The following is a 24,692-nucleotide window of genomic DNA, read 5'->3' as shown; positions in this document are numbered from 1 at the left end:
GCAGCCAGGAGAGGGGATTTAAACCAGGGGTCAAACTCATCCCCAGCGTAGTTCCACCCAGCTCAGCAGGAGAAGTCCTCTCGGTATTTTGGAGGAGGAGATTAACAAGCCCCCCCAAACCTCCAGCCCTCGTCCTTCCCCTAACTCATGCCCCAGGCGGCCGGAGCTGGAGGAAGCGATCTGTGCAAACTATGCCAAGTGCCAGAGGGTGCGGCAGGGGATGTGGCAGCCCCCACGGCGCGGCAGTGCCCGGCTGCAGAGTCCTGCGCAGCGCCGAGAGCCAGGGGATGCACCTGGGCAGCAGGGGAAGCTCCCTGACCCGTGGTAATAAAACCCCTTGCCCAGCTCAGCTGGAGGGGCAGGGAGGCTGTTCAGACTAGGGACCAGCCAGCCTGGGCAGGGGCAGGACTGCCTCATCCTGAGCCACCGGGACCCAGAGCGGTGTGCGGTGCCCAGGGCTGCTGTGCTCGCGCAGGTGGTGGTGAAGACGCCTCTACCCCGGCAGGTCGGGGATTTTTTTCCCCGTGCCCTTCCCCGCGCAGGCCAATCACAGACAAGCACGCTCCATCCCAGCAACACAGTTTCCAAAATAAGAAACTCCGTTCTTCAGCAATTAGCGCCGGGGCTGCGGTTACGCTGCAAAAAAAGTGTTTTTTCCGTGCATGGCCAAGGATGGAAAAAGTTGTGGTTAATAAATGACAAATAACCTTTTGTCGCAGCCCCCTCCCCGGCGCCCGCCCCGAGTGAGGAAGAGGCAGCACAAAAATGTCACTGCCGAAATCTCAAAGAGCCCAAAGCAGGCAGCCCCGCCGCCTTCGAAGAACAGGGCTGCAACGGATGGGCTGACGGCAAAGCGGCGCGGAAGACCACAGCCGCGCTCAGCCACGACAGCCTCCGCGGGCGGGTCCCGACGGGGCCGGGGGCTAAAGCCCGGGGCTGGAGGTGTTCCCCGAGCTCCAACTCTGAGCCCCTTCGCCCAGCCCGTGGCAAGGTTGCTCACCACCAGCACGTGGGCAGCGGCCAGATAAAACCTGTGGTCTGTGCACGCCAGGGCAGATCACGAGGGTCCCTGCTGGCTCCCAGCTCAGCTCCCACATCGGTCACGTCCCTGCCCCCGTGGCTGAAGTACGGGGGAGCCCGAGAAGCTGGCCAGCCCGCCGGCTCCTCTTGAAAAGGCTGCCCAAGCCGCAGCCTGCTTGAGCGCCTTCCAGCTCCCTCCCTTCCCCTGGCGATGGGAGACTGGCCTGGCACTGGGGGCGGGTAAGCTACCCTCCCAAGCCAGAGCAAGCCCTTATTAGCAGAGCGCCACTGCCCCCCTATCCGCACAGGCACGCAGCGATCGGCACTAGGGATCGGAGCCGCTGCCTGCACTCCTGGCTTCCGCCGTGCACCGCACACCTCGGTTTCTAGGCTGCGAGTCCAACCCGCGCCCCCGGGACGAGTGGGAAGCAGCTGGCCTCATAGTTTTGTAGTAGGTAGGGTCGGAAGGGACCCGAGCAGATCATCAAGTCTGACCCCTGCCATGGCAGGAAAGAGCACTGGGGTCAAACAACCCCGGCGAGGTGTCCATCCAGCCTCCTCTGAAAGCCCCCCAGGGTAGGAGCCAGCATCACTTCTCTTGGAAGTTGGTTCCAGATCCTAGCCGCCCTGACCATGAAGTCGCGCCTCCTGATGTCTAGCCTGAATCCACCCTCTGCCAGCTTGTGACCGGTATTCCTTGTTACCTCTGGCAGTGCTCAGGACTCCCCCAATGCCTGCTGGTCCCCTTGGCCAGTTTGTAGGCAGCCACCAAGTCTCCCCTCAGCCTTCTCTTGTGGAGGCTGAACAGGTTCAGGTCCCATAGCCTCTCCTCGTAGGGCCTGCCCTGCTGCCCCCTGATCGTGCGGGTGGCCTCCTCTGGCCCCTCTCCACGCTGGCCACATCCCTCCTGAAGTGCGGTGCCCAGAACTGGACACAGTACTCCAGCTGCAGCCTGACCAGTGCTGCACAGAGGGGGAGGATCACCTCCTTGGACCTGCTTGAGATGCATCTGTGGATGCACGACAAGGTGCGGTTGGCCTTCCTGACCGCGTCCCCACACTGTCGGCCCATGTTCATTTTGGCATCAGTAATGACTCCAAGATCCTTTTCTGCCTCTGCACTGACAAGAAGGGAGTTCCCCAGCCTGTAGGTCTGCTGCTGGTTCTTCCCCCCAGGTGCAGCACCTTGCACTTGTCAATGTTGAAACCCATCCTGTTCTCATCTGCCCGCCCCTGTAACCTGTCCAGGTCCGATTGCAGCCTATTTCTCTCTTCTAGCGTGCCCATTTCCCCCCACATCTTAGTGTCGTCTGCGAATTTGAACAAGGTGCTTTTCACCCCCTCGTCCAGGTCACTGATGAAGATGTTGAACAGTGCGGGCCCAAGGACCGAGCCCTGGGGGACCCCACTGCCCACACCCCTCCAGGTCAAATAAGACCCGTCCACCACCACTCTCTGGGTGCGGCCCTCCAGGCAGTTAGTGACCCACCTGACTGTGTAGGCGTCGACGCCACAGTCTCCTAGTTTTTTAATGAGAATGGGGTGAGAGACAGTGTCGAAGGCCTTCCTGAAGTCCAGAAAGACTACGTCCACCGCGACACCCGTGTCCAGGGCTTTTGCGACCTGGTCGTACAAGGCCACCAGGTTGGTCTGACAGGACCTGCTCCTAGTGAACCCATGTTGGTTGCCCCTGAGCATAACCTCCCCTGTCGGCCCCCCACAGATGTGGCTCTCGCCCAGCGCGGTCCTTGAAAGCTCAAATCACAGCAGGGAGAAACCTGGGCTCGGCGTCTGGAAAGTCTCGGCTTCCCCTGCCCCTCGCCCAGCCTGCGGAAGCGCAGATTTCACCAGAGACGCGGGCTGCAAGCTCCTGGCTGGGCCGTCTCCCTAGGATCCCCCAGCCCAGCCCAGCCGGCACGTGGGGGCCAAAGGCCAAAAAAAGGTGGTTACCAAACCGAGAAACAGCTGGATGCTTTACTCCGTCCTGCTCCAAGTCTGGGCCCTCCCTGCAAATGCGCAGCCGCACGGCGAGCTTCCTCATACCATTCACAAAGGTGCTTGCGTGGGAAGAGCACGGCTCGGTCCACCGGGCTCGTTGCTCAAGGCACCACCCTGGTTTGCTAGGGGCAGGCACCCCTGCAGCACCCCGGGCGCTGGCGCAGACAGACAGACAGCCCCCCTGCAGAAGACACGTCCTGGGCCGGCCACACGCCTCTTCCCCGCTCAGTCTGCGCACATACAACGAAGACCCGGGACGTCTCGTGCGAGGGCCGCAGGGACCCCCGGCCCCGCTGGGATTTGAATTGAGGCAGGCTCCCCACCTCCGTGAGCACCCCCTCCAATTCTCCCTCACTGGGAGGGTAAGGGCAACTTCCCTGCATGACCTTTTGCAAGGTGGTTTGCCTCTCCGTGCCTCAGTTTCCCCGGTCTGGCCAGCATGCTCCTGCTCTGACATATACAGCCAGCACCTGGTTTCCGGGAGGTCTCCTGACTGCCAAAAGGTGTCTAGGACCTGCTAACAAGCAAGATGTGGATGAAACCAGCCCCTGCCACACATGTTCCTCACTCGGGGATCCCACCCCCGGGGCTGAGCTCCAGGCCAGCACGTTTTTACTCTGGTAGGGGAAGTTGGAGCTGCTGAGAGCAGGTTACAAGGCCGAGAAACACACATCAGACTGGAAAACAGCGGAAAAGCTGCTGAGCTCACAGGACCGTAATGACACAACTCAAGCCCCGCATCTTGCTCATCATCTGGGGTTGCCTCAGCGCACGAGCCCTTACGGGACGCGCTGGATTTCATTAACATGCCATAAAGAATCCAGCGTCAATGAAAATCCCATTTCCTCTCCCTTCCTGCTACAACATCTGGTCCAAATAACCTCCTGGGGACGTTTCCGCTGAAAATCCCGATGTTCACGGGGTTTACAACTTGGCTGTAAAGATGTGCTGGGGGCTGGGAACCAGCAAACAAACGTGTCTGCCAGGGCGGGGGTCCGAGACCCTCCTTCCTGCGAGCCCTGGGACACGCCGTAGTTGCCTGCGCCCCCACGATGCTGGAGCTTCCTATAAGCCTGGATTTGGGGAAATCAGCCTCAGAAAAAAATCCAACCTACTGCTACCTGCAGAGCCGCAGTATGGAGGGCTGCAGCAGGGAGGAGGCACAGACCAGCTGTCCAATGGGTTTGTGGCAGGATCGAGCCTTTACCTGGCATTTCATCCGTGGTTCTTCTCCGCAACGCTTAGTCACTGGTATATCACTCTGAGCCCCTCCAGGAAAAGCTGAGGCCTTGTGCAGTTAAGTGATGTGCCCAAGGTTACGTGGTGAGCCAGTGGCAGGGATGGGAGGGATGAATTTGAGTCCTCTGCTGTATGCACTAGCTTTTCCACTTGTTGCCAATGAGCCCAGAGCACTTAAGTCACTTGCCTACCATCATCCCTGGCACGACGCTGGGTCGATACTTCAGGGGCAGAGAGGAAACCCCTGGCAGGGCAGGAATCATGCCATCTCCCTTGCCTACGCTGCCTCCCTGCAGCAAAACGTGGGATAGCCCCTGCACCGACCTGCACAGCCAGGCTCTGCTGGCACTATGGGACCGCTGGGCAGTGGCCGGGTCAACTCATGACCGAAGTCCCACCATAGGAGATACCTTGGAGGCACCAGGACGCAGCCCCCGACCTCAGGCCACCTGCCCTGGGAGCGTGTGTAAAACGAGCCAGCCGGCGCCACCGTCAGCAGCGCTCTTTCTGCCCACGCTCATCTCCCTTAGGGACTCTCGCAAGCCTCAGAGGTGCCCAGTGCTTCCCTGGAGACAATCTCTTATCAGTCCCTCGACTCCCAGAGCATGAACAGAGCACAACAGCCTCGGGATCTACTGATCCAGCTCACAGGAGCAGGGTCCTATCCCCGTATCCACATCTGTGCTCAGCCCACGGGGGGCTCCCCAAATCCCAGCTTGGCCACCCTCCTGCCCGCACGTCGAACACCCTGGAGGCTGCTCTAAATGCCCCGGATGGCTGCAGCCATCTCCTAGGGACCGTCCCCTGGGCAGGAGCAGGAGGAGCAGAGCAAGCATCGGCTCAACTCAGGTGTGGGCTGAAAGCAGGAGCCAGCACCGAGAGGCTCTCCCTTGCCAGTGGGGTCTCCGAGAGAGGAGATCGGCGACCCTCCTTGCCTGCGGTGGAATAAGCTGCGGGCAGGGTCCCGCTCATCCGAGCCTCTGCAGGCTCAAGGGGTCTTCCAAGCGGGCCGAGGCCGGGTTTTCATCTCGGTGCAACCTGCAGCAGCTCTGGAGACCGACCTCAGCCAGCCCCCGAGGGGCAGAGGACCCATGACAGCATCAGCGGCGCTGCCTCTGCCCCGAGCGGGGTGTTTACGGAGGATTTATTTGCAAACCTCAGAACAGGTGGCCGTCTCCACCCACAGACCGCAGCTGTGCCAAGAGCATACCCCTTCTTCCCTGCCCGCCCCCTTTTTTGGCACTTCACTTACAACTAACAAGCAGCAAAGCAAAAGCACGGAGAAGCCGTGCGAGGAGAGCCCCGGGGCACCTGCGGGGAGAGAAAATAAGACATCCAGAACTATAAATAGCTCAAGAAGCGGGGCGGCAAGGAGAGAAAAGCATGTAGCTGGCAACTCCATGCAAGCTCCGTCTCGTGGCCCGCTCTAGCCCGCCAGGCCTGCCCACACAGGCTGCATGGGTTCGTAGCCAACCCCCCCAGGCTCCAGAGACACAAATCTCTTCTTCACGGGGATCTATTTTTAATGCCCTTGCAAACACCAAGCCTAAGTGCAACCTCATTTCCCAGCGCCAGGGGACGAGACCCAGATAGAGGCCTGGACGACATGGATGATCTGAAAATACCTGGGGCTGCTGGCATCGCCCCCAGGGCAGCCTGTCCAGGAGCCTGCCAAGGGCCGGCTGGACAATACCCTTGCCCGGCAGAGCAAGGGAAGCCCGCCAAGCCCCAGGACAGCTGTGGTGGGGGCTCACACACACGTATACACACCCAGCACACAAACAGCGACCCCAGGGTCGTCAGCTCCTCTCACTATTGCAGCCTCGTGCCATTTGCTGCTCAGTTCCTAGAAGCCCGTGACCAGGCTCAACTCGCCTCTTCCAGGAAAAAAGCCCGTAGGCCCCACGTGCTTATGAAAAAAAAACAACAACCCCGAAAGCTTGAAGACGTGACCCAAGGCAACCCAAGGGCTGCGAAGCCCGGCAGGCAGGGAAAGGACGCTGCTTTCTGAGCACCACCACCCTCCAGTGTTCAGAAACCGTGGCTCAAGGCCCAGCTCTAAGATGCAAAGCAACCAAAAAAGGGTTTGTTTGCTCTTTCTTGGTTGCCACGGCCTCGCGAGGGCTGGACCCTGATCCACCACTCGGGAGCATCTGAGGTTGGACCAGGCTGGGACGGGGACAAAGGACGAATAGCACGGGGCCCCAAACCTGATCCTCGCGCAGCCCGAATTCTGCTCTGTTTTACAGGGGGAAGCCCGAGTTCTGCCCAGGGCAGGACTGGGCTTCGGGATGGGGCCTGGAGACTTGGGTGGGGAGAAAGAAAAAAAGAAAGGGCAATTTTGGTTCCTCTCAGCTGCCGTTTGTTTGCTTTTTGCACAACTGCGGCACTAGGATTCACTTTCTGTTTGCAGCCAGCTCCGTTTCCGGCAGCGGCGCACGAGCCAAGTGCAATCGCGATTAGCTTCCCCAAGGTCATTGCAGAGACGTTTCTGTTTTCTGCCAAAACTGGGCTCCCGCCGCTCTCCTGGGCGTCGAGAGAAGGCCGTGCCCCCGGCCCTACCGGGAAGCAGGAGATAGCGGGCAGGCGGAGGCTGGGAGCTGCGGGGGACGACTCGAAGCACACCCCCTCGCCCAGCCAAGTCCATGCAGCCGTGCAGGGGAACCTCGCTCCCCCCTGCCCGAGCGGCTAGCTCGGTGGGACCCAGAGCAAGGCCAAACCAAGCTTCTAGATTTGCTTGCCATGAGACGTGATTTGCAAGCACGTTACCACATCCTCAGGCAGGTTCGCAGGCTCCACCGCTCAGCTGCCGTGACTGCCCCAGGCACAGCTGAGGGATGAAAGCCACCGAGCGAGCGAGGAGACGGGGGGCTGGGGCAGCCCCACGGAGCGAGCAAGGAAGAGTCGGGGCGGGGGTGCTTCTCCTTTCCCTTTGACTCTGGCAGGTGCTCAAAGGCATGCTTATGTCCCCGGCTTCGCATGAAACAGGAGCAGGTCCGAGGGCCTCGGACTACCCAGGACAGAGTCCAGAGGGTCGTCGGATGCGGGGTAGCTGGCCAGGGTCCCCCGAGACCTGCGGTCCTGGGCTCAGGGCAGCCGGCGGGGAGCCATGAGGCCAAAGCGGGTTTCTCCTGCCTCATGCGCTATGTGGAGCCATGAAAAGTGAAAGTGGCACATGCAACGCAGCATCACCACAAAGGCACGGGCCCCGGAGACCACAGTGCAGCCAGGGCTGTGAGCAGGCGCACCCCCAGGGCTCCCTGCCACGCAGACAGCACGCAGCCGCGGGGCAACGGAGGGCCTTTCACCTGGAGCCGAGGGTTGCAGTTAGCACCGAAAGGGGCACTTTGGCCCTTTGCTGCGTCTCGGTACTGCAGACAGGAAGCCCCGGGTTTTTTCAGTCCTGTGGTGTTTTGCTTGCCTAAGCTTCGAAATATCAGGAAGTTCAAGCCGCTGCATCCCTGGCTGCACTGGGGGCTCTAGCAGAGGTCTGTGGCTGCACGTCATCGCAGGGACGAGGATGCAGAACCTCGCACCCCTGGTTCCTTCCTCTGGAGGGTTAACGAGCCATTCGAGTGAAATGTGCACTCACAAAAAATAACCTCCCCCCGCCCCGGTCCAGACCAGCCGGGCAGGAGGACTTGGCTACAAATCCCTTCCCTTGCAATGGCTCAGCCTTCCCTGTCCTAAGTCCTGCCCAGCCCTGATTTTATGAGCTGACTAACATCCTGGAGTCTCCCAGAGCTGGCCAAGTCTGCCCTCCCAGTGTACACAAATGGCTCAGAGAAACAAAGCGGCCTGGGGACGGAGGCGTGAGGCCCCGTGTCAAGCACCAGCACACAGCTGGGGACAGGGGCCCGAGGGTCCTGCGTCAGGGGACCCCTGGGCACCCAGGCCTATGCCACCCAAGTGGGAAGTAGCAGGGGCCGTGTCCGAGCTGCCTGCAGAACCAGGTCCCAGGTGCAGGCTGGCCCGTTCCCGACCCCCAGCGGAGAGCACAGCATACACCTTGCTAAATGCACGGTCCCAGAGGCAAAGTCGAGGCCCGGCCCCTGCTCCTGGGTGCATCCACCTGCCCAGACTTGCTATGGGCTTCTCCCAGCACAGGACTTGGCCCCAAAATGCTGCAGCTTTCCAGCTGGAAGCAGGTCCCCTCTCCCTTTCTGGCACAGGGTGGGGGGATGCTTTGCTCAGGGGTGCAAGAGGAGGGTGCTCCCATCCCACGGCTGCTGCTGGGACCCATACGACAGCACCGACGCTACGGGAGCGAGAACAGGACGGGTCCAATCTCCTCATCAATAGTCTCACCAGCAGAATGGCAGAATCGGCCTCCAAATGCCATTGCCAGCTCTGCCACTGACTCGCCACATACCCTTGGTCAAGTCACTTCTGTGCTCCATGCCTCAGGGAGAAGGAGGCCCCTGTTAGACACAGAGGCTGGCTAGGAAAGGCTGCACTGGTGCTGCCCTGCCTTCGTCATAGCAATGCTCCGGACCGGGGCAAAACGGGTCTCACAACAGAGCTGATCTCACTAGGGAGCAGGGCCCACGGCACAAAGCATCTGGTCCTGGCATCCACTTGGCTCTCGCCTGGTCCCCACGCTCAATCCTCCGACCAGCCCGAGGCCGTGGCTGGGTCTGAGCAGCGACGTCTGCCGAGCCGTGGAGGAAGCCAAGCGAGGGGAGAGCCCTCCTCAACGGGCTGGTCACAAAGCAGGCGTGGGCTCAGGGCTGGTGTCAACTTCCACGGAGTCCTCTGCTAACGGGACACGGGTGTGCTGGCTGGACAGGGCCGGGCCGGCTCAGCCGTGCTCACAGGGAGCACGTGCCAGGGAGCTCCCGGAGCCAAGAACAAGCCTGGAGCCGATTCGGCTCCATTCGTGGGCAGCCACGCTGCAACGGGCACTGCACTGAGATGCCCACCGTGGGCCCAATCCTGGACCCCAAGGAGGGCTCCGCTCCCCACCCCCTACGTCAGGCACATCAGCTGCTGCCAATCCCACAAGAGGCACCGGAGCCTGGCTGGCCTCCTCCCGACAGACCCCCAGATCCCAGCCCCAGCCAGGGAAGTGTCCACTGGCCCCTGGACCAGGCCACGTCTCTTCACGAAAGCAGAGCACCGATTTACAAAGCCTCGGACACGACAGCGCCCGGGGAAGGAGGTCCCAGGCATGGCCAGTCTCTTACCTTGGGGGGATCAAAGAGCTCCAAGACGTGGTCCTCGCCGTCGGCCACCCCCGCCTTGCGCAGAACCAGCCGGCACCGCTGCCACCGCGTCCCGCTGTCCATGGAGGTCTCATCCACCAGCCCGTACCTCAAGAGCCCCTCTTTGCGTGCCTCGGGGGCTTGCTCCCGCGACCAAGGCAGAATCCTCCTGCTCAGGCCAGGTTTAAGCACGGGTTCGGAGGCCTCCCCTTCCCCGCCCTCGCCAGAGACGGCCTCTGAGGATCTCCGGCGGAAGAGGTTGCGCCAGCTCCTGCGCAGGTGGGTGAAGGAGAAGTGCCGGCGGGCAGCCAGCGGGGAGGTGGGACCCGTCAGCTCCTCGGAGCTCCAGGCCTTGGGCAGGCCGGTCGGCGTAGTGTCAGGGGTCCTGTCAGCTTGGTCGGGGCGGGCGCTCAGCTCCACCTCTGCCTTGGCAGCCACCGTGCTCAGAGAGCTGTCCGTGTGACGCCGGCCCGTCTCCCGGTAGTCCCGCACCCGGCTGAAGGGCAGGAACCGGTACTGGCTCATGGCAAAGCCCTCCTTCACCTCGTTGCAGAAGTACTGCTGGAAGAGGTGGGCGAACTGCACCGAGAAGCTCTCGGCCGCCAGCAATTCATGGTGGGGGTTCTCGTGGGCGAAGCGCAAGTACTGCCGGGCGAGCTCCCGGGCCGTGCTGATGGCGTGCAGCTCGCAGAACTCATGCCAGCCGCGGGGATGCGCTGGACGGCCGGCCGAGAGCGCTTGCCCATTCATTGCCGTGGCTGGAGCGATTCCGGCAGGCTGCAAAAGACAAAGGGCGAAGTGAGGGGCCTTCCTGGATGAGCCGGAGGGCGAGGTTAGGAGCCGGGGGGCCGCATCGTGGCGGCTTGTCCCCACGGCTGCTGGAAGGGGAGCAGGGGAGACACCACGGAGCCCGGGCAACAGCGCTCCCGCTGCCCAGGGCCACGCAGGACCGAGGGAGAGCGGCGCTCTGGGACGAGCGCGAGACCAGCCCCAGCCCCCCTCAGACCCCGGGGTTTTGTATTCAGACAGACACCCAATCGCTGCAGGGGGAAAGGATTTGAGGAACTGGCCGTGTGCAAGCGGAGCTCAGACAGAGGGCAAGAAGCTGCTTTAAGAAAGAGCCGCATCCTCCCTGCCTCTGCCTGGGGGAGTCGAGGGACAGGGAACGGGGCCCAGAGAGGCCGGCTACACCCCAGGCGCAGGGGCCGTGATGCCCTGCTCTCTCTGGTGCCCGCGGCATCTTAGTGTTATGGGCGACACGAGACATCTTGCTTCCCCAGCAGCGAGGCGCTCCTCTCCGGGGGGCAAAGGGGAGGTGGCCTCAAGGGCACATCGCGCAGCTGCCCCGCGCCTCGGTCTCCCTGCCTCTCAGACGACACAACCCCTGTTGGGCAGGCGTGCCAGGAAGCAGATCCCCGCTGCACAGAGCTCCTTTCCATGCTAACCCAGGCCTGGCTCTACCCCTGGCTGACAGCCGCGTTGGGTTTCACTGCGTCTCCAGTGTCATTTCTCCAGAGGCCGAGCCCCTGGGTGGGAAGCCAGGCCAGGAGCAATCACAGCACTTGGTGCATGGCGGGAGCACCTGTCCCAAAATGGGGACATGGGTACGCGGGCAGCCCAGCCAGGGGCAGCTAGCTGCCCTGGGGCGGGGGCAAGCGCCTCCTGTACCGCTCAGACAAGGCAGAGGGAGACCTCGGAGCCTTTCCAGATGCAGAAGCTGTCTCCCCCAGGCACGTCCCTGCCCTCCGAAACCCTCTGCTCTTCTGGGCACGGTGCCCCCGAGCCGGGCGCTGCTCCCAAACCACCTGGGAGAGGCGGCACGTCTTGCAAGTCACCTGCCCACAACCCCCGGGAATTTCACCCGCCGGGGCTCTCCACGCACAGGACTGCTCCTTGCTGCCCAGCGCTTCACCCAGCAGGGAGGAGGCGGTTTCCAGCGTGTTGGTTTTTTGCGATATTCACTCGTGGGCTGCAGCCAGTATCGCAGCCAGGCCTGATCCCTGCTGGCTTATCTCCGTATCTCCACTGCTGGCTAGAAAGGTGCAAAGCGGCGCAGGCAAGGACTCTGCAGGCAGCCTTGACCTTGAGGAAGCTCCCAAGGCAGACGCAGGCCACCTGCCCCCTTCCACCCCCAAGCGCAGCTCTGGGCATTCGGCTGGGTTGAGGCTTTTGCTTGGCGGAGTCAAACCCTGGCAGCTTTCATCCGTGCCACCAGCTGAACCAGAATAACCCCGAGGCCGGGCTCCCATCCGTGCTTTCTGCGCTCCTGTGTCAGCTCCAGCTCCGTTTGCCAGCCCTCGGCCTTTGCTGCATCCTTCCTCCATGGGCCCCCGCTTGCATCTCTCAGGTGGGCCTGGCAAGGTGGCCAAATAATGATGCAGAATGGGCACCGGGGAACCCTTTCCTTTGCAAGCCGAACCTGCTCGCTGTGCTCTCCGGGGAGGGCCCGCAAAGCAGCCAGACCTCCAGACCCCTTCCTCTCCAGGGCGGATCGCTCGTCGGGCAATCCTGCAAAGAGACAGCTGGCCGGCCAGCGCAGGGGCAGGCGCTGCTGGAGCAGAGCCCACCGCAAAGGCACCTTGCTGTTTAGCAGCCAGGCCCTTGGGGCCAACTCTCCTCGGTGCAAGTCAGGAAGAAGGTGGCAGTGAAATCTGCAGTCGGAGGCCAATGTCAGATCACCCAGAGTCCTATCTCCTGAAGGCGGCAACACAAGCGGAGTTTTTATTTCTTCATAGTCGTGGCGGCTCCGCAGGTCTGGTGGCATGGGAGAGAGGCCTGGATTCTGGCCTGGCAGGTGTACCCGTCACGCAGGCCCACCCACGGGCTGCAAGTGCCCTGCTGTGCTCACACAGAGGGACCGGGCTGCTGACAGCCACCTCCTACAGAGCTAGGCCTGGGGCTCGTGCTTTTAGTGCCGGAGGTCCCCGGTTCAGCACCGCAGGCCTCGCATCCCCCCCAGGAGGCACCTGATCGGATGGGCCCTGCACGCCAATACAAGTGCACGTTACACCTGACGGCTGCAGACGTTTGCAAGGTCGCACCTTCCTCAAAGGGGGTGCGATCCTGAGAGTCCCACTGGTCTGCAGACCTGCTGGCCTTCTTTTCCAAAGCCCTCTTTCGCCGGAGCAGATCTGTCGGGCCGGCCCGGGGAGGCAGACCCCACCACGTGCCAAAACCCCTCCAGTCACCTTCCACCGTCCTCCAACGCTATCACGTTCCTGCAGAGAGCTGCAGGTGCGCGACAGCCTGGAGACCCAGCTCCCCGGCCCGCCGTCCTGGGCATGGACTGATCTCGCATGGGTCAACCCGAGCCACCTGCATTAGATCTGCGATCTCCCACTCACCCCTCTGCCCTGGCAGGTGGGGCTGAGCCGGCGGACCACCGTACCTTTTGTCTGCATGGAGCATTTATTGGAGCCAGCATGCTGTACGAACAGGAAACACCCTCCTCTCGCACCGAGCTATGTATCCTGCCATTCCCGGGCTGCAGAATGGGCACCGGGAATGGCTTCTATTTCTTTTGAGGCATCCAAGAGGGTCCCCGGCTTGCCCAGAACAAGCCAGGAGATCTGGTGCTCAGCGCAGCCGCGGACGCGTTCCCTCCTCGTCTGCAAGCGGTGGCGTGACAGAGCCGCGACCCGTTGGGAAGCTGGACCACGATCTCCGCGGGCCTACGGGACTTCCTGCGCGGCGGCAAGGAGATGGTATCGGCGCCGCGCCAGCCTGGCGTTGCCCAACGTGCCCCGAATCGCCGCGGGCGCTCAGGACGTCGCTTGACCTGATGGGACACGAGACGACACAGGAAGACGGCAGCCCCGGAGCGAGAGCTGGGCGCAGCGTGGATGTGCGTCAGCGTGACCGTCCGAGCCATTCACCCCCGCTCGGGCCCCCTTCTATCAGCGCTGCCAGCCTGCGAGTGACTCAGCATCCTCCGGCACGGCGCTCGCTTCCTCCCGCAGACAACACGCGCGCTCGGCCTGCGCGATGGCAGCCGGCTGCTCCGGCGCGGAGACTCCGGACAGGCTCAACGGGGAGGCGCCGAGGCCGCCTTCCCCGACCGCCCCGGATCCGGAAAGGCCGCGCAGAATCCCGAGCCCCGTGGTCACGGCTGCGCTGGAGACGCAGAGACCCCGAGCCCTCGGTGGGTTACGAGGGCGGGGGAGCTGAGCCGAGCCGTGCCGAGCCCCGCGGCAGAATGTGACCCGTTCTGATGTAACGGCCACGCGTCCCCGTCACGTGGCCGCCTGTTCCCAGACGGCCCCAGAGGCAACCGAGAGCACATCCATTTCAGAAGAGCAGGGAAAAGCCATTAGAAAACACTTGGTCGAGGCATCTTCCGTACTAGAGGAAGGCATCTGGTCACAGATGATTTGTTCACAATTTTGGACAGATCTTCCACCCACCTCCATTAAGGAGCCAGCTGCATTTGCACGTGAACTGGGTGAAGGTGGTTTGCACGCCTAAGTTTCCTGCGACATGCACAAATGCAGGGCCCAGGCACACCGCTGGGGTGCTGGGAGCAGGAGGGGGAAGCCGGTGGAAATGTGTTTCAGAGTACAATGTACTTTTTTAGCCACCGGTACAGTAGGAAACACACTCCCAGCGCTTCCTCTGTTTTAAAGGTTGACTCAGGATGTTGAGCTAGGGCTTCTCATGCGAAGGCCCAGATGCCAATAGCATGGGATATGAAGGCTACGCGGTCTCTCGCCTCTGGTGAGAGCAGCATCTCGGATATCACCTGGCAGCAAGACCTCAGCATCATGAGAGTTGTATGCATCAAGGTCACTGGGGGGAACGGGCCCCAGTCCCACTAAACTGCTGCCCTGTCTCCAATTAGCTTCCCAGGAGTGTCCATAAACCCCACCGCGGGCAGAGGACCCACCTGTCACGATGGTCTGATCCTAAACCCTAACACCAAGAGCAAGCACGGCTTCACCCCCGAACCAGGACATTCCCACGTCCACAGACCTGACCTCCTCCTCCTGCAGACCCCGTGATTTCTCCGCATCTCACGGAAATAAGCTCCGCTCTCCCATTACGTGCTGGAGGGAAAAGGACTTCCTGATGTCAGATGGGCTTGATTTTCCCCTCTGTTGCTTTGCTGCAGTCCAGGAAGCCGGGAGATGGCAGGCAGCTGTGGCCTGGGGCAGGACCGTCCCCCAAGAAACACAAACACACGCGGTGAGGAAACTCAGGACCAGGTGGAGAGGGATGGAAACCCTGAACTAGCGTGCAGCCGGCCGTCTGAAGCACGGCACATAAAACCCTCCTGTGCACACGCCTGGGAACAAGCTGGATGTATCCTTGCTATTCGTTCTCCGCAGGGGAGTAAAAACCGTACGCCGTGAAATACAGCACGCCCCGAAACACTTGCCCTGTTACAGGATGAGCTTGACCTCCAGCAAGCGCAGCTCCAGGTCATGGCGACATTTGGAGCCACTTCCCCGGCCTCGAGGAGGGGCCGGAGCAGAGCGCAGAGGCCTCCACCTGCCCGACGAGGGTCAAACCTGGCGGCAGACAGGGAGGCCCAGAGCCGTGAAGATCTGGTGGCTGCTTGACATTTATAGAGCGGTCTTGGCCTCTGGCCCCTGGTGTCTTCCCCGGGAAATCACCCCTCCAGCGGGAAGGAAGGGAGAGCCGTCCACGGGCCCCACGCCGGACTCACCACCTACCACCATGCAGGGAAGGGCCAAGTCAAGGCTCCTGCCCACCCAAACCCCAGCGCACATCTCCGCAGGGGCCCTGCATCCCATGGGCTGGCATTTCAGGCACGAGGGTGAGGCCAAACCGTCTCCTCCTCATCTCGAAAGCTCCTTCCCACTCCCCACGAATGCACACACCTACACACAACCCACGGCGGGTCCCTGCTTTGCAAAGGTGGCAGGTCTCTGCCTCGGACGAGCCAAAAAAGCAGCGCACGCTCCCGGGATTCACGGCACCTCAGAGAGAAGAGCCAAGAGCCTCTGAAACCCCGACCCAGCCTCAAAACCACCCCTGCCCTGTGTCCTAGGTCCCCGTCTGACAGGGCACCCCCGTGTCTGCCCCGCACTGATATGCCCGGGCAATGCCGGGCTGCTCCAGGCCTGTAAGCATCTCCCTCCAGCTTCGCAGGCTGCGAATCATCCCGGGGGTGCTCACTCAACGCTTCGACAGGGGACGTGACAACATCTGTCAGGGAGCCAGGCCCAGAAACATGCCTCGAGAGAAAGGGGAAGTGAAGCCTTGCACTTTTTTTCTTCTTGACGATAGCTCAAGTTCTAGATATGAAAAAAAAAAACCCCAACCCTGTTCTCTGTTTGTTTTGTTTCCTGAGAGATTCAGGTCTCCTCCACCACGGAAACCTGCACTGAGCCCAGGCGGTGGGCTTCACGGCCGCGCGAGCAGCGGGGGAGCGAGAGCCGGCCTGCTCCGGCGGGGCGGGGGATCTATCCGGGCTCTTAAACGGCCGGTTTTACTCCCACCTGGGAGAAAGCCTCTTTGGGGAGCTTGTGCAATGCTGCCCTTTCCTCTCCCGGCTGAGAAAGCTGCTAATAAACCTGTCTGTGACATCTGAACGAGCCGACAAAAGGAAGATTTCACATTCCCGACATTTCTCAAGACACACCAAGGTGGGGGGGAAGAGATCTGAGCCCACCGTTCATACTATACAAAAGCAAAGCCACCCCCTCCCCAGGGCAGGTCACGAAGCAAGGGGAGGATGCCCGGCAGCACCTCCACACTCCCCTGTGCTCACAAGTGTTTTTTGGGCGACTGCAGCTTCGCGCCCGGACTGCAAGCAAGCCTGTTACAGGAGGCTAGCAAATCTCTCTCTGCTAATGTGAGCTCAAATTAAAAAGACTCTGGCAGCGGTCATGTAGAAGCAGTGATCCTATCAACACGACCACATGATCTGCTGGGCTCAAGTTCCCGTGACTGGCACCGATTCCCAGGGAAATCGATGGCGCTTTCTCCGCTGACTTCAGGGAGACCGAGACAAGAGAGGCAGGAGCTCCGTTATTACCCCTCTGGCCTCCACCCCTTGCTGCAGGGCCAGCAAGCATGGACCCCAGGACCGACCCGCAGACCTCACTCAGGGCAAGCGGTCAAGGCGAGACACGAGGGCGCTGGGATCGGACTTCCCATCTAGCGCACATGCAAAGGCGACCTGCCGACTTCCAGAGCATGCCATCAAAGCAAACGCGGCGAAACGCAGCGGCTGTCAGACAGAACCACCAGCGTTTCTGGACCCGAAGAACCGGAAGACGTGCCTTTTCTTTCTGGCTGTCCTGCCAGGATAAACCGCTTGAACGCCGCACGCAGATCCAGCAGTCCCGAACGCTGCAACCCCGAGCTAGGGCTTCTCAACTCGAAAATGAAACCAAGTCCCCTGCTTCCATCGCCGGGGCCAAAAACTCAGAAAAAGCAAACACTCCCTGCAAACAGCAAGGGCAGACCAGGTTTTCTCGTGATTCCCTCACTTTCCACAGAACTAAGGGCTCTTCGCAAGGCAGAGGAGGAAGCCAGGGCTTTCCGGCTGCATGGTTTCTCACCCAATGGGCGCTGTTTAAATGCTAGGACTATTTAGTCCCCAGGCTGGGTCCGACTTACCTCTCGCCACGCTGGTGCGCTCGGTACCCTTGGAGTAAAGCCATCGATGCCTGGTGGGTTAACACGCGTGAAGGGGACTATGCCGAGTGAGGCCAGCACCTTGGAGGGACGGGCTGGCAGTGCGCTGGGCACGGAGGCCGGCTCACAGAGTCAGATGGAAACTGAGCCTCTTGGAGAGAATTTAATCACAAAGAGGGAGCAGCCAGGGAGGAGCCTAAGCCTTCCTCGGGCAGCTCTGCAAGCTTAAAGGGAGCACCCCGGCAGCAAGGATGTGCTGCTGTCCCCGTGCCCCCACCTCTGTCTGGAGGCTGTGCCCGGGCACCGGGCATGCTGGCAGGTGGGTGCCGTCAGGCCGGCTTTCCCTCCAGCTGTTGCAGGGTGTCCCCTGCCTCCCCCCTCCCTGCCCCTGGAAGGTGCATGTCACCTGGCTCCACGGGTCCTCATGCTTCCCAGGCCGCCCCGTCAGCCAGATTCAAGCCCCCGCGCCGGGTCCTGCATTGCTGCAGCCTCATGCCAGGCACTCTCCGTTTCCTAGAAGGCAGGGTAGATTTGCACCTTCTAGAGACACACACACACACACACACACACACACACACACACACACACACACACGTATATTTATAGCACAAGCCTTTGTGTGCTGAAGCTCACTTTGTCAGATGCTGCAACTCAGTTTCCTGCCCTAGCTTCCAACTTGGGTTCCCCTGCCACAGTGAACCGGCTCTTTCAAGCAGGGGGAAAAAATCCCCCCCAAAACAGGCCAAATAGTTTGAAGACTGTCATGACTTGGGAGCCTAGCTGCATCTGGCTGGACGTGGCCCAGCAACCCCCACGAGGCACCGGGCTGCAGGCTCCCAACAGCAGCCGGCGTCAAAACCCCCTTCGTCGCTCCAGGATTACAGGCAGCCGGAGCCAGGGAGGAGAGGGGATGGGGTTACCCACATTGCCTTCGCAGGCAAGTGTCCGGTGTCAGGTCAGACGCTCTGCGCACGCTCCTCAGAGCCGGCCCTGCGGATCCAGGCACACATCCTCCCCCCAACACGCACCTGTCTTGCAATCCATCACGAAAAGAGCAGCTCGGACCCAGAAGGGAGGACGGCCCGGCCTGAAACACCCCGACGTGCTCGCTGCGCGGAAGCAGGGTGCAGCACCTCACGGCTCTCCCCAGGAGGCTGTCTCTTCCCCCGCTCGCGGGCACTCGGGTGCTGTCTGACAAACCTTCCCCTAGACCCTTCCCGTCAGGCTCCTCGGCCCGCATCAGAACCATCTTCTGGACCGAGCCCGGTGAGGTTGTGAGCGCTTAAAATGTTTCTTTAAAAAAAAAAAAGCCACTGGGAGGTCTCCCAGCATGACTAAAAACACCCAGACTCCTGCTCCTCCGTACAGGCTGGGATAACCCAACCGACTCGGGTGGAGTTATCACCGATTTACACAGCGCGGGGAAAGCAACCCAGGCCGTACGTGCACACACCTACACAACACGCTCCGGGAGTAAGCGGGCCGATCCTCATCTCCGTCCAACGCCAACCTAGAGGAGCGCCACCGGCCTGGCTCGCTCCGAGGCCCCTAGAGCGCACGTGCTGCTCACAGCGGACGAGGGCGCCCGCCGCGCGGAGGGGAGACGGGCCAGAGAGCACGCGGGCCCGCGTCCCCAGGAAGGCACACGCGCCTGCTCTCGCCGGTCGCTTCCCTCCCCTCTCTCTCCTCCCAACACGCCCTTTGAAGGTGAACGTGCTTCAGAGACCCGCGACGAAGACAAGCGCGCCAAAGCCGCGCTCGCTTCGCTTCGACTTCAACTGAGAGCGCTGGAGCTGGGCCCGCACCCTCGGCGCGCGGTGGGACGTGAGTGCGCGCGGGGTGCTCCACGGCCACGCGCGGCAGGGAGCGCCACTACCACCCGTGGCCCCGGGGCCTCCCCGCCGTGTCCGCGCGCACACGTCCTGCCGCCTCGGCGGCCAGGGACAGGGGGCACTTTTCAAGCCCACATTGCTCCCGCGCCCGGAGCATGCACACGCACGTGCACAGGCAGGGGTGCATGCACACACACACACACACACACACGCGCGCGCGGGCCGGCCCTACCTGCAGCAGCAGCAGCGGCGGCGGCGGCGGCGCGGGGCCATGGCGCGGCGGCTGCACCTCGCCCGGCTCGGCCGGGCCGGGCTGGGCTGGGCTGGGGCGGAGCTGTCCCCGCGCCGCTCCCGCAAGCTCCGCCCGCGCCTCGTGCCGGGCGAGGAGGGGCAGGGGTAGGGGCAGCGGCAGCCCTCCGGCCCGACTCCTCTGCTGGAGGGGCTGAGGTGCCCTGGGTGCCTCACCCTGCCACGCGGGAAAGCCTCCTCTTGCCCCGGGTGGGCGCGCACCTGACGAGCCCCGGCTAATAGCCAACACCTGCGCGCAAGGGCGAGCGCGCTCCCGCCCCCGCCCCTGCCCCTGCCCCTGCCCCGGGCCGGGCCGGGCGCTGCTCCCCCGCAAGGTGCTCCGGGGCTGGGTGCAGGGCAAGCCGCAGGCCGGATTGCTGCCCGCGTTTCTGGTGCGTAAGGCGAGGGATGCAGCTATACGTGGACCCCCGGTGCCATCTAGCGGGGCCTTGGCGCAGGGTGGCGGAGACCTGTTTTCTGTCTCAAACAAGAGCTTTTTATAGGGCATCAGCTCTTGAAAGCCTCCTCATTCATCTGCCTCTGGCCAGCCCAGGGAACAAAGTCACGCTCCAGCTCCAGCTCCAGCTCCGGCTCCGGGGGGGAGGGTGCCAAGGCACAGAGCAGGACGCCCCTCTTCCGGCAAGGACAAGCGGGGACGCCTCGTCCTGCATTCGCCGCACGTCCTGCTCTCGCTGCGGCACAAGAGGAGCAGGGCAGAGCGCCGCAACAGCGATGCCAGGGCGGTGCGTGGCGAGCAGCTGGCACGCCGGACACCTGTGCTTCGATGCATCCGTCACCTGCCAGGAGCGGTGCTCAGGGGAGTTTTGTCACTTCCTGAATTGTCGTTAGGAGTAAGAGTGAATAATAAGCTGCTGCAAAAATGGCATGCACGCGTGCTTCAGGGAGATACGCTGGAAGCCGGAGGCAAGAGCCAAGAAAGAAGAAGCTTTCACCTCCCTGTCTGACCTCGGACACCTCCAGGGAAGAAGCCGGCCTCGTCCGAGCATCGCAGAGCGGCCCTCTCGCCAAAGGGCCCTGAGGCTCCCAGGGGAATAAACTCCCACCTCTACCTCCCCTGTGCAAAATGAAGTTTCTTTTCTACCTGGGAGAACTCGGCCTCAAGAAGGGTGCGTGTACCCAAAAGTTTGCAAAGAAATCTTTTTTTTTTGCTACTGTTTAGTTGGTCTCATCATCAAAGAGCCCACCTCTGACCCAAGAGCTCCGTTTGTGCACAATGCATGCTGGCATCCTCCACGTGGCTTCCAAGGAGGATCTGCGAACCAGACGTGCCTTGCCTTGGTACCACAGACAGACCCTTGCCACTCGAGCTACCCAGCGCCTGTTGGCCTCTGCGGACAGCAGCTCCTATTTGGACTCGAGGCACCCCGTGCCAGGCTTACGGCACCCCTTAGAAAATGCCAGTGCTTACTTTTCACTCATTGCTTGACTGTGGAAAAATAATCAAGCAATTCTGCTGTTGCAAAGAACTCAGCAAGACCACAACAGCTCAGCATGTTCTTCATGCTCTGGCGTCCTATTCGAGGTCTCTGGGTTTCTCTTCTTGGCACATGTGACACCAAAAGGATCTCGGGGCCCCCGGGTTGAGCATCACGGTGCTGGAGGGTCACCTTGCCAGGGGTTTCCCTTGCCATTTGCAAAATGACAGCAGAGAGCAGGCGCGCGCTGTCTGCTGCTGGCTTTGAGGGGGCTCGGATCTCATGGGAGACAATCCCAGAGACCTGGCACGACAGCAGCGTGCACGAGACTCGAACCCAGCACACTGGAGTTTGGCTGGAAACGAGCTCTTGCAGCCTCTCCGCTGGCTTATTAGTAACATGAAGCGGGGAGTGGGGGCAGACTCGTACTGATCGTGGCCTGAGGAAGCACTCGTGAACCTCCCGAGTGAAAGAAGTGAGCCCAGCCTGCATGGTCTCCTGGTGCTCGTCTCGAGCGCGTTTCCTCTCCTCTGTGACTAGTGGCCATGAACTGGAAGCAGGAGCCGGAGACAGCTGGAATCCAGATGTTTCCATGAGGCGGGGGCACTGCAGAGCCCAGCTCCGAGGGGCAGCGCCAGGCACTTGCACCGAAACGTAAGAATAGAGGAGGAAGCGCCGTGCCATGCGGGAGACCCGGCTTTCCAGTCCCCGCTGCGCCAGAAGCGGAAGGGAAAGACGGAGGGTACGTTCCTGCCTCTTGCTCCCACTGAGCTGGCCGCCCCGGGTAGCAGTCAGGCTCCATCGTAGCCTGTCGCAAATCTCCCGCTGACGTCGGGGGGCTCAGGAATTCCCCCACCGTCCCAGGGACAGTGAGTGGGCAGCCAGGCCCTTGCAGGCCAGCAAGCATGTTACCAGCCCACCCCTCTCCTCTAGCTCACTCTCCCAGCCGCTTGTCAGGAGGTGGAGGCCAGTAGCTATTACCGGACGCCCCCAAAAGCCTCACAGCATTGTTATTTATAGCCCACAGGCCCTTCCAGTCCAGCTTGCTGCGGTGCATGCTGCACAAACCCAGGCCAGTCAGTGACTCAGAAGTCTCTTCTCTTCGCTGGGTGTTTAAGCTCCGGTCTCTGCGTAATAAACCCACTGACTCTCCAGTCATCCAGCAAAAGCAGGAAGTCCTGACCTCACATGCTCTGGGTAATGTTTAAACAGCCTCCCCGAACCACCACCGCTGACTGCTGAGCCTGCCTTTCCTAACACATGTCCCTGGCATCATAAGTGCCTCCCGGTCATCAGTGTATAGATCACAGCCTGGGGGGCAGGGAGACGCTGGTCCCCTGTATTCAAAGGCTGCGCCTATACTGCACAGTGCCGCGGAGATACCCCAAACCTGCCGAGGGCGTCTCGTGGTAAATTAGCCCCGGCAGAGCCCTGCTCTGCTGCGAAAGTAGAGCTCACTCCTGCATCCCGACACGGCGCTGCACTGGGCAGGGTGAACGCGCCTTCAGTGACTGGCCCAAGGTCATACAGAAAGGCTGTGGCACAGCTGGCATGAGAACAGTCTTCCCTGCCTTGAAACCTGGGACAAGGGAACAAGCCGTTTCCCCTCGCCCATGACCTCAAACTGCTCAAAACGCGAATTTCCCAGTTTTTTAAACAATTAAAATTCCCAACTTCAAAATTTGGAGTCTGACATTCCCACTGTTAAAGCAACCCCCACCTCCTTTCCCTTCCACTTGTTCCCCAACACGGCAAAACATGGGGCTCTGAAATAGTTTGCAATTTCCATCAATACCCGGACAAGGTACCGCTGAGGCCTGCCTTGGAAAGAGGTCTTGGGTGTCAGGCCCCAGAGGGGATGCTGAGGGCGAAGAGATTCTTGCAACAATGCCATTTTCTCTCGGCTGCTTCAAAAGACTGTTTTCCAGACGGGGCGACGCAGAGGTGGTGAGCGCAGGATGAAGCTCAGGGCACAGAGCTTACAAAATCACCTTAATAAAAATAACCTGTATGCCCACGTCCCCATACACAGTGTAGCTGCAGCTTCTGAGATCCACCTGTGCCGGGCCGTGGTCTCGTTCCCAGGGGAGATACTGATTTCAGCAGTCCTGTTTGATTTACACAAATCCGAGCAGGCAAGGCTCGTGCGTGCCAGCCGTGACTGCTGCGGCTCCGCCGGGGAGCCGTGAAGGAATGGACTGAGATAGGTCTATCTACTTACTTGCCACGTGTTACACCACAACGCATCTCCACGTTCCCCAGCCAAAATAAGCAGCACAAGTGGAGACCAAAGTGTGCAAAAGCAAGCAGGCTGGGTGTGGACTGATGTTTCCATCCCTAGACAGCTCCGTCTGGATTAAGTTGATGGGAGGCCATCAGAGCCAGAACAATAGGTCAGTCTGCACAAGAGAGGAAACCCTCTTTAATTAATGAGCCAGCCAGATAGCGGCCTGCCCAGGGGGTTGTGTTTAATTAGTTTGCTCTTCCGGCCTGCTTACTTACCTTTGTGCTCGGCTTCTCAGTATCAAGTCGCCTGGCTCCCCGCAGCCCAGACCGAGGGCGCGGTAGTTTAGCAAGGGGCGTTCGTGTGGGAGGTGACGAGGTGCATGCATTGCCCTATTTCATGTTCATTTACTACGGGGAAGAAAGGGGGGTTCAAACAAAGTCTGCGGGCAAGGCTCAACCACCCCCGCCCTGTGCTGTGTTCTGCGGTTTGCTGCATGGAGACCTCGCGCTTGAACCAAACTCAGCTGTGTGGGCAAAGTTCTCCCACGTACTGGTGTCAGACTGGCTTACGGCCGTACAGTCAGTCAGCTGGCACCGGGAGTGACCGATCTGATCATCCTCAAGCCCTTGCTGGAACGAAGCCTTTTGGGAAGACACCAAACCCTCCTGCTGCCTTTGCTGCAGAACAGAGACACGCTGCCATCTCACACGCTCAGACGGGCGTCTGGGTAAAGACCAAGTCCAATTTCTGCAGGTGATTCAAAAAACCCAGAAGGTAATGCCTTTTGGGATTCCTATCCCTTGTTTCGCCCTCCCTACACCTAGCCAAAGTCCCTGACCTCTGCAGAGCAAGAATCACCTCGATCTTCACATTTTGTCCAACACTGCTTAAAGACAGCAACACTCATTTCCACGGTGGCTTATGACTGGCGTGCAACTCTCACGCCTGGACCCGCAGACACATTTGTGTCTACTTTCACATGCACAAACCTGCCTATTGGGGTCAAGGCACTTGAGGTGCCTCCATTATTCACAGCATTGGGTGCACTGCTGTGTGGCTGGGCTCCCCTGGCACTTGTCCGGTGAGCAGTAGCTGGGTGGTTAATGGTTTTGTGTTCAGGAATACATGCAACAAGATGTAAGCGTGTAAAAGGAGTCAGCTGGAAGGGAAGAACACCATGCACTTGCAATTTCACTCCTGCCTCGGGGGAATTAGAGCGGTTCTTAAACATGACTCCCCTAATGCAGTTATGCTAAAAAGCCTCTCTCAGCAGAGCTGGAAAGACTGGTATATACATAAGAAAGCAGTTGATTTCTATCAAAACCAGATTCAGACAAAAAGCATGTGTTCAGGAGAGAAGATAAGGCAAGGATGGTTTTACTGATCTTTAGACTGCCTTTTTCCGCTTGATAGGGAAGCTCGTGAACGCAAAGCAAACCGTGCAGGTGGTTGCAATGCTTAACGTGCTTTGCTCTCCAAGGAAGGCAAGGGTAACACACGGTTGTCTGCAGACGTGCTGGTTCCTCTAATTACAACATCATACTAGGCAAGTTCGCTTTTGCCCTAAATAGATGCAACTCTTGATGTCGCTCATGGGATTACAGGATGTAACGTAGGCTTTGGTGTTGCACGCCTTTGCTTTTCACATGGGGTGTATTAAAATTAATCCTTTACCCATTTTCAATTGCTGGTTCTGTTCTGGTAATAGGAACGAGAAAAAAATGGCATCTTTCACAAGAGCTATTGTATCCGCTTGCAAGGCTGGGTGATGATCTGTCAAGGAGGGGGCAGCAATCACACATTTGTCAGGCTGTTGTGCAAGGGTTTTATGTGCCACCCAGCTA

The 24,692-nt window shown here is 60.5% G+C and overlaps 1 protein-coding gene across 6 annotated transcripts in view; it reads right to left on the bottom strand.

Annotated features, from left to right (window-relative positions):
• SH2B3 (SH2B adaptor protein 3) overlaps positions 1–24,692 on the bottom strand; it is a 69,622-nt gene that overhangs the window by 31,466 nt on the left and 13,464 nt on the right. The window contains exons 1-2 of one of the 6 annotated variants that reach the window (XM_059713368.1): positions 19,130–20,194; positions 9,443–10,237 (exon numbers count right to left, since the gene is read on the bottom strand). In XM_059713368.1, coding sequence (XP_059569351.1) covers positions 9,443–10,237; positions 19,130–19,693 — 1,359 coding nt within the window. In that variant the 5' untranslated portion in view covers positions 19,694–20,194. Of the gene's footprint in view, positions 1–9,442; positions 10,238–12,848; positions 17,023–17,047; positions 17,315–17,471; positions 17,593–19,129; positions 20,195–24,692 lie in introns of those variants that run through there. The other 5 variants (XM_019486820.2, XM_059713372.1, XM_059713370.1 and 2 more) reach the window with 5 other exon arrangements.

This window comes from Alligator mississippiensis, chromosome 10 (assembly GCF_030867095.1).
Source record: "Alligator mississippiensis isolate rAllMis1 chromosome 10, rAllMis1, whole genome shotgun sequence".
NCBI classification, from domain to species: Eukaryota; Metazoa; Chordata; order Crocodylia; family Alligatoridae; genus Alligator; species Alligator mississippiensis.
Note: the sequence above shows the minus strand (reverse complement) of the source record. Positions and strands in the feature narration are given on the sequence as shown.